The 17,363-nt window shown below is 31.6% G+C and overlaps 1 protein-coding gene across 1 annotated transcript; it reads right to left on the bottom strand.

Annotated features, from left to right (window-relative positions):
- Positions 1 to 3,220, bottom strand: LOC113873667 (UDP-glycosyltransferase 73D1-like). Its single transcript, XM_027511904.1, has one exon. It carries the CDS (start codon positions 1,577 to 1,579, stop codon positions 119 to 121), a length of 1,461 nt encoding a protein of 486 aa, XP_027367705.1. The 5' UTR covers positions 1,580 to 3,220; the 3' UTR covers positions 1 to 118.
- Positions 3,221 to 17,363: the final 14,143 nt, after the last annotated feature.

The raw sequence follows: 17,363 nt of genomic DNA, 5'->3' as shown, positions 1-17,363 counted from the left end.
CGTCTGTGAGGAAACACGGAAACCAAATATTTCATGAAGTATAATCACTAGCTATCATAAAATCTATTTACTTCACCAACAACCTAGGCTAAAATGAAAAACTATCATATTCATAATTCTAACCTTTAGTAGAATGTTGTTCCATTATATCTTGAACTAAGGATGAAATGTTGTAGCGAGACGAACCTTTCTCCTCCAAAGCCCTTGTAGCAATGTTTCTAAGTTCTGTTGCTCTAGTTCTTCTCTTGTTCCCATCTTCACCTCCTTCCATACACATCTCAATAGCTTCTATGATTCTATTTTTCTTCACTGATATTCCAGCTTTCTTTTCATCACCAAACCTTACCGGGACCTCAACACCTATCCTTACTCCAATCTTGAGGACTTCAACAATTATTTTTTCATTTAAAAATTGTTCAGCAAATAAAGGCCACGTGATCATTGGCATGCCAAAGCACACACCTTCTATTGTTGAATTCCATCCACAGTGAGTCAAGAACCCTCCAATTGCTGGGTGAGAGAGTATTAGAATTTGTGGTGCCCATCCCTTGATCAAAAGACCTCTTCCTTTGATCCTTTCCTCAAAATTTTCATCCTCTAACCACTTTTCTAGCTCTGAAAAATTTTCTCCTATAGTTTTAACCACCCAAATAAAGGGTCGATTTGATGCTTCTAAGCCCAACCCAAGTTCAATTAGTTGTGATGGAACAAGCCTACATAAGCTACCAAGGCACACATAAATAACTGACCTTGGTTCCATTAAGTTGAGCCATTCCAAGCACTGTTTCTCTTCAATAGAAGGTTTGTTTCCTCTCTCAAACTTGTCCAAACTCTCTTTGTTACACAAAGACACCGGACCTATGCACCAAACCCTCTTGTTCAGGACCTTCTCATACTCCTTAGCACACCCATGTTCCAATTCTTCAAAGCTATTTACCACAATCCCATAAGCCGACATTTCAGCCTCACGCATTTTGTCCCTGAAATCATCCAAGTCAGGTAAAGAAACAAATGCTCCTGGAAGCTGTGCTCTTGTTATCTCAACCCTTTGAGGAAGACCCGGTATGACAAAAGGTTCCGAGTCTGAGTTGACACGAAGATGAGCATTGTTGAGTTTAATATTGTAGGAGCTGAGTAATGAGAAACAAGACATTCCATGGAACACAAGCCTTGGAATATTGAACCTTTTGGCTGTTATGGAAGTCCACGAGATGCACTTATCAGATATAATGCAACTTGGTGGAGAAGCATGGTTTTGGAGGTACTGTTCCAATGGTTCTTGAAGCATGTCAATTGCATTGTAGAACTTTCTGAGAAGGTTTCTTGATGGCAAAGTGTCAAGATTCTCACAGCCTAATGGAAGACCCACTTGTTGGCATGGAAATGGGATCTGCAAGAGGTGAATTGGAAGGCCAGATTGTACAGCCCTACAAATTGTTTGCTCAAACCTTGAAGCATTTTGAGGGGTGCTAACCAAAGTCACAATCACCCCTTGCTGCCCCAAGATCTTTGCCATGTCTATCATAGGGATCATGTGGCCTTGAGCAAACAATGGAACCAACACAAAGTGAAAGCCCATGTTGCAAAGAGAAGTGCTATGTGAGTTTGGTCCCTTAGGTTATGGTGTAAATAAACGGATCACACGGCTCAGATTGGGTTGGTTAAGTCTCAATCGATGACCTTGACTTTGAATGTTTCAAATGTGGGCATGCAGCAATCGTTCCCATAAAAACATACATAATTTTTGTTTACTTGGTAATCTTTTCACACCCAAAACACTTGTATATTGCTTGACTTGCAGTGGATTAATTCCGCGTGGATTCAGTCAAGAGTTGCGTGAGAAACGAGAATAAACAATATTGTATTCCTACTATATCACCTATATGCATTGGCAACTACTATGTCGACAACGTCCTATGCTATATGGAGCAGTCATGTATGAATAATAAATTCATATATCGTTCATGAATACTTTATTTTTATTTAGAGCTTTTTTTTAATGTATGGTGTATATATGTTTGGGAGTTTTTCTCAATTTTCTTAGTTAAATTATAATTAATGAGTCATGTAAAATGTCTATAACGTGAATTTTATATTAATATATAAAAATAAAATCTGATAAAAACAAATTAAGCTAAACATACATTGGGTAATAAAATGTTTAGAGCGATGGCTAGGATTGGCAATTAAGACTTGACTTTGTTAACCTTTCAAACAATTTGTATGATCCATCAAGGCAATTATGATATCGGTTGTGTATACAAGAGTAAAAATAAGTAATCAAATATCAAGCAAAAAAGTGAAGTTTTTCTCCTAATAATAATAATAATAATAATAATAATATCGAACAGTACACAAAGCGAAGTTATTTGTCAGATGTATCATGTGTTCATTTAAGATTTTTAAAAGAATAATTTTATTTTGAAAAGTTAATTAAAATCTTAGTCTATGTCATCATAAGATATTTGAAATAATTTCTCAAAATAATGAGAAAATTGATTTTCTTTAATATTCTATTTTTTTTTTCTAAATTCTAACAATAATAAACTTTTAAAAGTTATTCTTTTTTCATATTAAAAAAATGGGCTCTATATTAATATTTTCAACAATAAAAAAGGCCAAAGATATAAAAGTTAAGAAACTTCTAAGTAACTTGATATCCAATTCACTAAAAATTGCTTTTAAACGTATATATCAGTGTCACTACGTCAAATTTAGGCTTTTATAAGTGATAGGATGTCATTTATTAATTATAAAATTTTAACCACCATGTTATTAAAGCAAAGATAACATTTGTTATTAAAGCAGAGAACTAAAGATAGCATTTGTGTGTGTGAAAACAAACTACATAAAAAACAAAGATAACATTTGTTATTAATCGCTCTCCTTGCTTTTGTTATTTTTAAAATTAAAAGAGAAGAATTGAGATCTATTCCAATCTTCACCGATCCCTAGAATGTCTTCTTTTTCTTTGAGCTTTCCTGATGTATCAGCCAAGTTAATAGAACCCGTGGTTCAAAGTAACAATTATTCAACCATCCACCACTAAACCAAAGATTTTAAAAATTATACAATCAAATGAATGAAGATATGTAACAAAGTATGCATCTAACATATTGGCTTTGCTATTTCATGCTGGAGTTCACTGTGTCGGCTGTAATAGTATACAACAGTCGTTGGTTTTTTATGAGATATTGTAGGACATATCTATGTCCTTGAATCTAGTGAATTGGTTAAAGTACCTTTTGTACTTCTTTTAATTATATGCTTTAGCTTACAAAAAAAACCTATAACAAATGATGACACTTTATAAGGAAAAGAAAGAAAGAAAGAAAAAGGAATCAACAAGCAGACCCTTTAAGCATGCCAACGGCCATATTTGAATTCATGAGAAAGAAACAAACGTTGATCTTCTTGTAACCAGAGGCCACCGAATCTATCATCGCCAACCACCAATTCTATAGCCTTTTCGTGCTTCCTACACACACCATATATAGTCTCAACGATTGGCCCTTCTTGTTGATTGAAGCAATGCTTCTTTTGTATATGATGATGTCAACCTAACAGCATGCCATGAAGTCCTCTGTGAACACAACAGCAAATTAATTAAATGATCAATGCAAAAGAAATAAAATCATATAGAAGCAAAACAACAGAGAAGGAGATTGAAGGAGGAAAATGTTTACCATTTTTTTACGGAGTAGCTGAAAGATGTTGGCATGATTAGGACATAAGTAGCTGAAAGTGTCAACAAAGAGAGCAACACATGTTTCCATGCATGCATGTGTTTGAGTTAGGGAAGCTTGTCTTCTTGTGCAATACTAACCCAGAATTAGAATGAAGTAGGCAGTTAGAGATTATAATTCGCATCATACGAGGATTTATTTATATTTTTAAATTTTGAACAAAAGAATTAGAGAGAGGTCCTAGTTAAAACCATTTTGTTAGGCTAACATGTATTCCTCCAACATAGCAATTATATATAGAACTATTGGTATTGAAGTTTTATATTGCTATAATAGATCTCTATGTTTTTATTATTAGCGGTTTGTCATATATAAAATTATTATTATTTATTTATGCACTATTAAAAGCAAGTTTTGGTGTGCCATCCATGATAATTTTAATTATTTTATTTCGAATTATTCGATATTTAATGTCGCATTCAAACTATAGTTCTAGATAGGTACATAAATGTATAATTTTAAATAAAAAAATGTAATAGCAGGACGAGGGGTAATCCAATCCTTATATCAAAATTTTCTATTAATGTGTAATACACAAATAAATTATCGAACCAGTAATAACAACGGAGTAATAGAAACCATTGAATATAGCTTTAATTCGATGCTTTAGATCTAATCTTGAATAAAATTACAACTTTATTTAAATCTAGTATAGAATTTATAAATATAATTTCATTTCTATGTACGTAGTCAAAACACCAAATTAGCTACAGAACCACCCAAAGTTCATTTGCTTTTCTTTCTAGCTATATATAGACGATTCTAGCAAGTTGCTAAAAGGGGGCCTTCTTCAATAAAAAAAAAGGCATCACCTTGCAACACTCATACCAATTGTAGCATTTTGACCATACTAAATAAGCAAAATAACAATAACACCTTTAGAGGCTTCCTGATCATTGTTACTGCAGAAAGGATAATGATAATCTTGATTTGTGTACAAAATTTCCTTTCTTTTTGAGATTTTCTCTCAAGTTTGCAATCTATACGAGAGTTCTCCAAGCACACGAACCTCTAAAGGAGCACTCCTAAACCAGAATTTTCTGAAGAAATTATTGTCACTATCAGGAGCGCAATTTTGCAACATAATTTATGAAGATTTTGAAATTTATATGCCAGCTAAATCATAAGTCCACATCCATTCGCCTACGTTTAAAATGTTTTAATATGTACTGAATTGATCACATTCGTTGGATTATTCAATAGCTCATGTTCCCATGCAAACAGATTTCTTCTCCAAGTCAAATTCCATTCCCATAGATCATTGGAGTACCTACCCACCTCTTCAATTATATATATGGTTAGGTAGAGGAAATCCAATGAAATAACATGATTGTAATCGTAAAAAAAAAAAAAAAATTGAAAAAAATGTAATGGACAAAATTGTATGTTAGTTGTAATAAAATGAGTCGGTACATGTTTAGTTTAACATATTCTTAAAAAAAATTGTTTATTTTTGCAATTTCCTTTCAAAAAATTAAAGCATTCTTTTCTTAAAATTAGTCAAAACCAAACATTCACTAAAAGTATACGTTTAATCTAAATTTTTAATATAGTAAAAATATAGAATTAGTTAGCACTTGTTTTCTTAAGCATATAAAAGTATGCAATAATACATTTAAGTTTAATTCAACTTTTATTCATAAAGTTTAGATTATATTTACATTTTTTTTAATGTTTTATGATTTAATTATGTTTTTGTTCAATTGTTATAAATATTAGATATTTTGTAATAAATTTTTATAAAAATTTTTTTGCTAAGATTTGATCCCTAAAAAGTTAAGTTAGAATTTAGTTTTATTGTTAATTCTGAGTAGCAAACGAGATGCGTGATATGACACATCATTTAATTTTTTATTATTTAAAATTAATATTTATAAATAAGTTCATAAATAAATTTTATATATTTACAAATAAGTCTCTTCTTCTCCTTCTCCTTCCTCGCTACCCACTCCTCCCCTTCCCTTCCCTCTCCTTCTCTACTCCATCTTCAACTCTAACTCTCATTCCTCTTTCTCCACTCCACCCTTTTCTTGTCATTCACCTCACACTCTCAACTCTAACTCAACCTCTTCTCTCAACTACATGTGCATCAAATATATAAATTTTTTAATAACCACACTCACAATAACAACAAAAAATAAAGATGTGCAGAGTAAAAGTGCAAGGTAGGATAAAGATGAAGTTAGGAGCAGAAAGAAGATGCATGAGGAACAAGATGGGATGTGTAGTGGGGAGGGTGTGGGGTTGGAGAAGAGGTAAGGTTAAAGTTGGAGTGAAATAGGAAAAAAAAAGAAAAGAAAGAGAATGACTTATTATAAGTATATAAAATATATCTAAGGATTTAGGGTCCAAAATGATTTTAAAGGTTAAAAAATTAGTGTAAATTTAATAAAATAAATAATTTTGTAGGATGTAAATTTAGGCTTTGAAGAAAAAAAATTTAAAGAAAATTTTGATGTTTGGATTAATAAGTTTTGAGTGGAAGAATATACAAATTAAATTAATAGATTTAATTTATTAAGATTTTAAATAGAAATGATAATAAAATTAAAAACTTTAATGAATACTATATCTTGGCATCCAACACTGCAAGGGTTTTCTAAATAGACCCAAGAACTTTTTTCTTGGTTTTGCAAAAAGGAATGAGGTAGCACTGTGAGGGTTCCATTCCTACATCTTGACGTCATCTATTTTTTCTATTAAAGGAAGTCTAAAAAAGATCAGTATTGTGAGAGAATCTTCAACTCCAACTTTGTCCACTTTCCTCACAGACAACGAAGGGATAGAGTAGTCAGATGGAGAGAAAAGACTAACGAAGGAGCTAGATTTGACCTCTCAAAGCTTGAAAAAGGTCAAGATAAGGTTGAAATCGCTATTGGAGGAACAACATACAAGCATGCAAAGAGGTCGAACTACTGAATCTCAGTCAAATAAGGTGATATCTAAAACTTCTTTGTCTATGTCTTAGTCATATAGAGATATTAATTTTGAAGACCTCAATATAGGCTCGGACAATGATGAGTGCAATGATATGTCTAAAATCTCTCCTAACTTTTGTCTTGAAATAAAGATCCCCCTTGGAAGACTATGAGATGTGGTACTCCCCTTGAAAATCTACTCTTCTAGTCAAATTATTAGAAAAAACTATAAAGTTTAATTACCTGAATTCGAAACTTAATACTATCTAGGATAAAAATGAAGCTCTAAAGATTCTTGATCTTAATAATGAATTCTTTTTAGTAAAATTTGAAAACTTAGAAGATTATAAGATTACTCTATTTGAAGGTCCTTGGCTGATCTTGGACCATTACCTCCTTGTTCATAGGTAGAGACCTCTATTTAGGCCTAAGGACTATAATCTTAGGAAGCTAGTTATCTAGGTTTGCATCCCTAACCTTCCGTTAGAACTTTATAATGAAAAATTCTTATGCATGTAAGGACTTGCCTAGGAACAATGTTAAAAATTGACGCTCACACTTCTCTATTATCCAGATGTAGGTTTGCTAGGATCTGTATTGAAATAGATTTAAGGAAGAGATCGATCTCCTGTTTTAGAGTGTTAGGCCAATAATTCAAAGTAGAATATAAAAATCCTACGCCTTATTTGCTTTAAATGTGAGAAATATGGGTATAGACAAGAAGCTTGTTGTGAAATTGTTATAATTAGCCAGGAGCAGATAGCCCAAAGAACTGAATTAATGAAAAGTAAGGATAATAACAATAGTAAGGACCCTGAAGGGAGGATTATGAGTAACCAGGAGGGAAAGGAGACTCAGGATTAGGTCTAATTTGGCCCTTGGATGCTAGCCAAAAAGCCTTTTAGGAAAAAGCCCACTCAGCCTCTATCCAATAGTACTACCCACCCCCAATCTTAAAAGTAAATAACCTTTTTTAGGTTCCAGATTTTCGGGGATGATCTTTGGAATTTAAGAAAGGAAAGGTATCTTAACCTTGAGAATAACATAGATAATGCTAAAGATACTAAGATTATCAATGAAGAACCAAAACCTCTAAGAAAACCAGATAAGAGTCCTAATAAGGTCAGTCAATTCAATAGACCTAAAAAAACTATTAAAGCAAAATTAACCCCTAGAACTGGGAAATAGACTAAAGAGAAGACTAATAAGGGTCTGTCTGACCCTATACCTGAACCTTGTGTGGCTCAAAAAAACTCCCTTAAAGATATTCAAGAGAACCAAGTCATTTTAAAAATAATGTCTGAGTTCCAAAAAAAATTACAGAAAGATGGTAGTATACGACACTTCATTTAGGACCTCGTTGGCCTAAATTCTGATTACCTTTTGAATGATTAGGGAGATTTAGATAGCTCCCATCTTGATGGACCCCCTGATCCCCTCCCTTCTATGGAGTTAGACTTCTACTTTGAGAGGGACTTATTGAACCCTCAGGACCTACAAAGTTTAGACTGCTAGTTAAATGGACCTCAACATTCTAAGGATACAAGTACTCGTTACTCCTAATCTTATGAATTGCCTCTTTTGAAATCGTAGAGGGGTAGGGGAAAAACCTTTGCTAGACTTATTAATGACTTGATTCTTATCTACAAATTAGATTCCATTGCTCTTTTTGAAACTAGAATTAGTCTAGATAAAGTTATTCATAAAATTAATTTGGATGGATCTAGAAGAGTTGATGCCATAAGATTCTCTGGAGATATTTAGTGCTGCTGGAACACCAAGAGGGTTACTGTTAGAGTATTAGCTAAGACTAGGTATAATATCCATCTTAGAATCAGTAATGGACATGATGTTTGGGTTCTTTCCCTTATATATGTCAATCCTTATGAGGGACCAAGAAATGAATATTGGAAGAATTTATTAGACTTTAGCTCCTTTTTCAATATGCCTTAGTGTGTAGATGTGGACTTTAACTTTGTCCTTTATGACTATGAGAAAATTAGGGGTAAACTTGTCAACATAAATAATGTTAATCAATTTGTTAAGTATTTGAATGGTTATGGCCTATATGACTTGGGTTTTAAAGGAAACCCCTTCACTTGACAAAAGGGAAACCTTAAGGAAAGGTTAGATAGGGCTATGGTTAATGACCTTTAGAGACTCCAATTCTAATACAATTCTCTGATCTATTTACCTATACCTAAGTTTGATCATGCTATCCTTTAGCTTAAGATTAAAAATGGAACTAGTGAACAAAGAAGTGAAAAACTTTTCAAATTTCTTACTCCCTAGATTTTTCATAGTGATTTTGCTCTTTAGGTTAAGCAATCCTGGGTTTTTTCTAGATCCTGACATGATAACATTGTTCAGTTTAGGAATAATATATCTGAATGGAATAAATCCACCTTTGGTAATATTTTTAGTAAGAAAAAAAGATTGCTAAATAGAATTCAAGGCATTTCATGCAAACTAGGTTATAATAATAATAATCCTTTCTTATATAATCTTATGATTAACCTTTGGTCAGAATACCAACATATCCTGAATCAAAAGAAAACTTATTGGTCGCATCAATACAGAGCCAATTGAATTAAGTTTGGTGATAAGAACAATAAATTTTTTCATAGAGCTGTAATAATTTGTAGACATAAAAATATAATTGAAGCTTTAAAAGATGATATAAATAACTGAGAATGTGATTCTCTAAAGCTAAAATAGAATGCTGTCAATTTTTTTTGAAAAGCTCTATTCTGTCAACAACCCAAACATTCTCATCTTAATACTATTAATTATTTTCCTCCTCTTAGGAAATTTGATAGATAATTTGTATCCTGAGCTAACTCTAAAAGAACTTAAATCTTCTCTGCTTAGCATTGGAAACCTTAAATCTTCTAGACTAGGTAGCCTGCATGCCCTCTTTTTTAAGAATCAATAGAAATTTTTAGTTTCCTTTATTTAGAAGTTTGTTTTAGATATTTTCAATTACTCCTAGAAATTTGAGGCTAATGAAATGACTATTATCCTTATTCTTAAGTTCAATAACCTTAAGTCAATAAGAAACTTTAGACCTATTTCTTTGTGCAATGTCAATTATAAAATCATCACTAAATTAATTGCAAATAAGATTAGAGAAAATTCTCCCCTACTTGATTTCTCCCCTGCCAAACTAGTTTTATTCCTAGCAGGCACGAAATTAACAACTCAATTATCCTCTATGAAATATTTCACTCTTTTAATAATTTCAAAGAAAAAACTGGCTACATGATTATTAAACTTCATTTGAAAAAGGCTTATGATAGACTGCATTAGTGCTTTATTAAAGATACTCTCCAAAAAATAAGGCTGGAACCAAAGCTCACTGAGCTTATTTTTCATTGCAGGTTATCAAATTTGTCCTCAATGAATTCTATTCAGCCTCAAGGCTTAGTAATAATGTTAAATCCTCCTTGTTCTGTGTAAGAATACTAATCCTCAGGTGGTTAAGATGATTAGTGACAACCTTGGTATAAGTCATTTTAGCCAGCTAGGTAACTATCTTGGAATCTTCCTTTATCTGCACAAACCTACTAAGCAAGTGGTGTGTAAAAATTGAATTACTGGGCAAGTGTACCCGTTGTCAGAGTAATATTATGAAAAATTAAAGTATCAAGTGTCGTATTCACATGGACTGTTATTAAGAAATTCTTCCTTAATTGCGTAATTGTTAATAAATATGAAAAATAAATTTTATTGATGAAATTGCTAAAAGTAAAAGAATAATAAATTAAAATGAACAAATATTCTTATGAAAATAAATTATAGAAAATTATGGCTAAAGGTATTTAAGGGAAATAGGCAAGTATTTAGACTGTAAATCCTCCTAAGTGTCTAAATAAATGAAATTCTTCTTCAACTACTTAGTTCCAAACCTTTATCGCTGCAGGAAATTCTGAATTAAATCAATACCTTTCTCAAAGATAATGATTCCTAACCCTCGGTTGATCAATCATAATCTCTTCCTTAATTAATACCCATAGGTTGCATTAAGTTCATTATGAATTCTATAATTAGGGTTAATCCTAATGCAGAAAACTTACGTCTTTCTATCTTTAGAAATACATTCAAGTTTTTTGAATTGAGCAATGTTAATTTCATGTAGGAATTTTACTCAAATTCAAACAAGGAAGCAAGATGGAAGAAAATTGATACTACTCAATTAAACCCAAGAGAAAAGAATATGAAATAACATTAAAAGAATTCTAGAAAATTTGGTCAATTATGATTCATTACGTCTAGATACTCAAAGGAAAATTAGAACCTAAACATCTTTAAACTAAAATTACAAAAGAGGTGAAATAAAATGCTTGATCCCATCCTCCAGCCGTCTCTGAGTCTTTCTTATCTAAAAACTGCCTCATCTAGGTTTGAGTCCAGTTTTCCTTTTATAGGAATTGTCCTAGAGTTTATTTTCTCGCAAAAGTTTAATTTCTGACGTACATAAAAGTACACGGCCATGTACTTTGGCCGTGTACATCTCTGCTTTCTAATAGGCGCCCTTCAAACCTTTCCTGACAAGTACACACTCATGTACACGGCCGTGTACATCTCTGGTCTCTGATACTTGGCCTTCACAATCTTTATAGGCAGTACACACTTATACACACGGTCATGTACCTTGACCGTGTATATCTCTGGTTCAAATGATGCATTTCTTAACGACACCAGTGATGTACACGTTCATATACATGGGCGTGTATCTGCCCGTGTATATCTCTGATTTGATTATTTACTTGTTCTCTGCATTCCAGTGAGATACACGACCATATACACGGGCGTGAATCTTCCCGTGTATATCTCTGGGTTCTTCTTTCTTCAATTCTCGACATCTTTAAGGTTCTCACATCCTTGATCCTTTTTTCTGAAATATAAATAAAATGAAATTAATTATAGTAATTTCTATCAATGAATAGCTTAAAAACTCTCAATTATCATAATGTAGGATTAAGTATTTAGAGCATTTATCAGCAAAACAATAATTTTTTAATAGAAAAACTTAGGAAAAAACTTTTTGTTTGGAAGATAAATTCTATATCTCTTGCGGGTAAAGTTTCTTTAGCTTAGTCTAGCCTTATGGACATTTCTTCCTATTTCATGATAGTTTGTCTTACTTCCTAGTTCTATCTGCCATGAGGTGAATAATTTGTGTAAAAGATTCATTTGGGGCTCTTTGGGGGAGTAGGAAGTGTCATCTTATTAGTTGGGATAAAATTTGTAGACATAAGAATGAAAGGGGCTTGGGGTTCAGGGATATCCACCAGCTTAACACAGTTTTTTTAATGAAACTTTTTTAGAGAATGATGTCATCTCCTAATAATATGTGAGCTCAAGTTTTTGGGTGCAAATATAAATTTTCTAGTGGAATAACCCTAATCTTAACATCCATCATAATATTTCTTACTTTTAGAAAAATATGCTTTCTGTATGAGACCCTTACTTTAAAAGGATGCACTGGACAATTAGGGATGGCCTATCTACAAAGTTCTAGGATGATAATTGAATTTTCAATCTTCAATCTTCAATCTTTATCCCATTATACCTTACAACCTATTCCTGTTGAAAACCTTCATGACCCAATTTTTGTTTATTCTTCCCATGGTAATTGGGATTGGGGCAGGATTAAGGAGCTACTACCTGATTTTGCTTGTGATTGTATTGATCGAATTAAGCCCCCTAGTCCCTCTATGGAATCTGATTTGTTCTATTTGACCCATAATAGCAATGAGCTGTTTTCAATTAGATTTGCATATGATTCTCTTTCTGCTTCTTTTAATTTTGTTGCTACCAATATTGTGTTTAAACTCATTTGGTTATGGAATGACCATCCTAAAATTGCTCTCTTTCTCTAGAAAGTGGCATATAGCAGTCTCCTTACTAATTCTGAGAGGGTTAGGAGGGGTATGTTAGATTCTGATATATGCCCTAGATGCTACAATGCTGCTGAATCTATCCTCCATGTTCTTAGAGATTGTTGGTATGCTAAGCAAGTTTGGAAATATTTCATCTTAATTACCAAATAATTGGGCTTGTTTTTTTAGTATAGGCCTTATTAAATGGGTGAAGCTTAACCTATCCAGAACTGGCTATAATAACTTTTCTTGTTGGAATATTCTATTTAGAGTTATCATTTGGCATCTTTGAAAAAATAGAAACAATGAAATTTTTCAGAACTCTATTATTTTACCTAAGGTGCTAATTAATAAAATTTTGTGTGATTTTGGTTATTTTACCTCTTGCAGTAGGCCTAGCAGTAAAGTCGACTCTAGTTATTTGAGTGCTCTCATATTGATAAAATGGTCCTCTCCCTCCTATAGGTCAATTTACATTAAATGTGGATTGATCAATTGCAAAATCTAAGCTAACAACTGGCTGTGGTGGCTTGATCAAAGATTGTATAGGTGGCTTTATTACTGGATTCCAGAGTAGCTTTGAGCCATGTTCCCCTTTAGCTACAAAGTTATGGAGCATTTTTTAAGGGATCAAGCTTGCCCATCAGAAAGGGTTTGATCTTATTTAGATTGAAAATGATTCAAAAGAAAATGTATCTTTGATTTTGGAGGTCCATAATTGTAATCATAGCCTATTTTTGTTGATTAACATGATTAAAATTTTGCTAAAAAACATCAATTTTGATAGATTTAACTATTCTCCTAAAGAGGCTAACCAAAATATTGATAGGTTAGTTAAAGCTGGTTTAAAGGATTGTTTGCCTTTCTTTCATTTTGACAAGGCCCCTTCAGTTCTTTGGCCTTAGCTTAGCTTCGATGTTTTGGACTTTTAGTTCCCTACAGAGACTTGCTAGGTTATTTTGGTCAGTTTTTTCATGTTTTTAACTTCGTTTTTCACCAAATAAAATAAAATAAAATAAATAATTTTTGGTAAAATAGAGAGATCAAATTAGCTTAATTTTAATATAATGTAATTAGCTAAAGTTTTAAGAACTAAAAGCCCAAAAAATATATTAAATGGGATATTTAATATTTATCAGAAAATATCTTTAAGATTTCTTTGAAAAAATTCTGTATCCTTCACATACACGAAACTTCTTTTTGACCTAAAAAGTTAGAGGACAGCAAAAGACCATGAGAATGATTCATTCATTTTGTTGTTTGTATTCTGCTTTGTCCAATGTCGTTGCGGGTTCTTAGAACTCTAATTTGTTGGAATTTTGAAGTTCACACACTCTTCCAGTCTTTTCCTTGAAACTTGAAATGCTTGCTTTATTAATGGAAGAGGACACGATAGCATGGCATTCGTCGTTACGTTCATATTAAGTTTCTGAACATTCATCCCACAGACGTTGGTAGATAGCATTTTTCAGGATAATATTCCAAATTGATATGATGCTAAGATAAAGTGTAAAATATCTTTCGTAACCTTGATTTGCGTTAACTCAGTTTAGAAGTCTATCCCATCTTAAAATAGAACAATCATTTTCTAATTCTAAATTTTTATTGTTATTACTTGAAATTTTGGGATGCTGACCCCTGATGACTCTTACACTCTTGTTCCTTGATTTTTTTGCTGGCAAGTGATAGTAAATGATGAAAATAATTTTAAAAGATACTTGTTGACTACCCTGTCCTAAGTCTGCATAGATTTGAACTTAAACAAATTGTAATAAAAATACTTGAATTTATTCGAGCATTTAATTTTAATGTTTGAACCTTTACTTTCTGTAAGTTTTTTTTTTTTTTTTTTAGTATTTTCAGGCTAATTTATTGAATAGACTCATTTTCTTAGTTCTAACAAAAATGTATGATTGTATAAGACATGCACTTGATAAGTATAAGAATGTAAAAAAGTGATGTTAAATGATTACTGTTAAAGGTTCAATCCCCTTCTATAAATCTTCCTCCATCTAAATCCAATGAGATTCAAGCCTTAGGTCCTAGAAAATGGAAAATAAAAAGACACCCTGTGAGTACATATACCCCACTTGGAAGATAAAAGAGACGAAAGATAAAATATACAAAATAATAGATACAATATTTGATATGATAAAGAAAAACAGAAATTTATATAAAAAATATAAAAGGTAATATGTGAAAGAAAAGTAATTTGTTAGAAAAAGATTACTCTATGCTTAAATATTAGAGATTCAAACTTCAAAACAAAAACACAAGGATTCAGCATTTATTATATATATATAGAAACAAAAACAAGCAAACACTGTAACAATTTCCAGAAAAACAAAGCAGCAATGTTCCCAGTACCAAATGCGTTTAAGCAAAAGCTTATCACAACCCACATTTGCATTTGGTCTACACTGTGGCTTTCCTACGACTTAGCAATTGGACACGCATTATATTATAAATTAGCAAAGACGTGTTGCAGTGAGAAGATCCACCTCCTTCTACTGCTTTCTTTGCCATTTCCGCGAACTTTCTAGCTCTCTCTCTTCTCTTTTCGTTGCCTTACGTTGTCCCTATTCACTTGAATAAGATCACCAAACTTATCTTCATCAACCTTCATCAATTTGTATAATTTTTTTTGCGTTACAAAACATTATCAACATCAATATTATTATGTGAAGTTGACTTTACGAATCATATAATATTATTAATTCAATTAAAATTTAAAATTTTTAAATATTATTTATCATAAAATTTTTTTAATAACTTGTTTATGAGTTTTTATAGGTGTTTTTCTACGTATTTTTATCATATTAAAATTATATCATCTATTTTTTCCACTTATACTTCTAATAACTTTTTTTGCTGTGTCCAGATTATCTTAATTAATTTTCCGTCATATTGTTTACAATTGAAGCTTCTTTAATATTCTCTTATATGTGGTCATTTATTAATATACACAAAATTTTTAATTGTTAAAATAATCTTTTTTAATATACTTTATCTAAAATAAATAAATTTCAAGTAAACAATTTAAATACCTACTAACAAAAATTAGTTCAACGGTAAAATGTTAGTAAATAAACTTTTTCAGTTCTACCTCCATGCTGGTTATATAAATATAACTTCTTCTTTTTTTTTTTGTAACTAAGAGCTAAGTATATGTGTAATGTGTCTGTGAATATAAGTAATTGAAATTATAAATAAATTATACTATAAGAACTAAAAATGTAATTAAACAAAAAAGTTGAATAAAGATACACCTTAATGACTTCCAACTTGCCTATTTGTTTTGTATTTATAGCTTTGGTGGACTCAATTTGTATTGGCGAAACTGGAATAGCTTTAGTGGACTTGCCGTGTTGCGTTGCCTTTAGGCCTCTTTGGGCCATTTGTTGGGCCTATGTCTTTAGACCTAATAGGCATTGTTACGGTGGGAGTGCTTTATGGAGAAACTCATGTACCATAGATTGTTCAATTAAATGCCTAATCCACCCACGAAATCAAACGTGGTATCGTGTATATATACTTGTTACTTTAAGTCTTTCCTTTGTCTATATCCCGCAAGTTTCGAATCCACTTACTTTCTTAAATCAAGGTTCGAGCAGAAACACTTGACAATTCCACCAGACAAAAGAAAAATGTTAGGTCAGGAAACTACACTCAGGAGACTCATTCAACTTGGACGATTTTCCAAATAGAGAACTCATCCCCACAACCATAGAATAAGGTTGATTTTCTCCAACAATTCAAAATTCCGTTACCTACTCTGAATGTGACTTTAGTAATAATCTTAGCAATAATTTTTTGCTTAATTATGGCCAATTAACAAAGCTTAACACACTAAGTAACACATAAAAATGAGTGGTGAGCCTCATCATTGTTTCTCTCATGAATTTCAATACAATGCCTCAAACAAAGAACACTTCATTGCAAATGACCTAGCAGTACACGAGGAGAACTAAGAGGTGGTTTATATATATATATATTATTTGATTGACTCTAACCATTAAAAGATAGAAGAACAAATGTGAAGAAGAAATAAAAGAAAGAAGAAAAGGATAATTACTTATGGTAACACTTAAGCAAAAAAGACAAAAAAAAAAGTACTAAATTGAGAGAGAAAATTGAAACACAAGGGTGGGTCAATAAATATAATAGAATCTAGTATAATTAAAATTAAATAATATTTACAACGATATCCCTATGTTTCTATTCTTCTCATTTTAAAGAAAATGTTAAAAATATCTTTTTTTTTCATTTTCAAATTTAGGTTGAATTTTGCAAATATTTTTTAAAAAAATTTAAAAACCCAATCAAACATTTTCTCTAATCAGATCAAACAGGACCTAAAAAAGTGATGTTAAACGATTCGAGTTAAAGCTACGATCCCCTCCTATAAATCTTCCTCCATATAAATCAAATGAGATTCAAACTTTAGGTCCTAGAATATCGAAAAATAAATTTTGACGCCCTGTGAGTACATATACACTTGGGAAGATAGAGACGAAAGATAAGATAGACAAAATAATAGCTATGATGCATGATAAAGAAAAACAGAAAATTATATAAAAAATAAAAGGTAATACGTGAACAAAAATTAATTCTTAGAAAATATTACTCTTATTTTAACTATTTGAGATTCAAACATCAAAACAAACACAAGCATTCCACGTATATCTATATATAAACAAAAACAAAAACAAGCAACCACTGTAAAACTAATTTCCAGAATAACAAAACAGCAATGTTCCCAATACCAAATGCGTTTAAGCAAAAGCTTATTGCAACCCACATATGCATTTGGT

This window comes from Abrus precatorius, unplaced genomic scaffold (assembly GCF_003935025.1).
Source record: "Abrus precatorius isolate BTA unplaced genomic scaffold, Abrus_2018 Scaffold7, whole genome shotgun sequence".
NCBI classification, from domain to species: domain Eukaryota; kingdom Viridiplantae; phylum Streptophyta; class Magnoliopsida; order Fabales; family Fabaceae; genus Abrus; species Abrus precatorius.
This window is presented reverse-complemented; position numbering and strand designations above follow the sequence as displayed.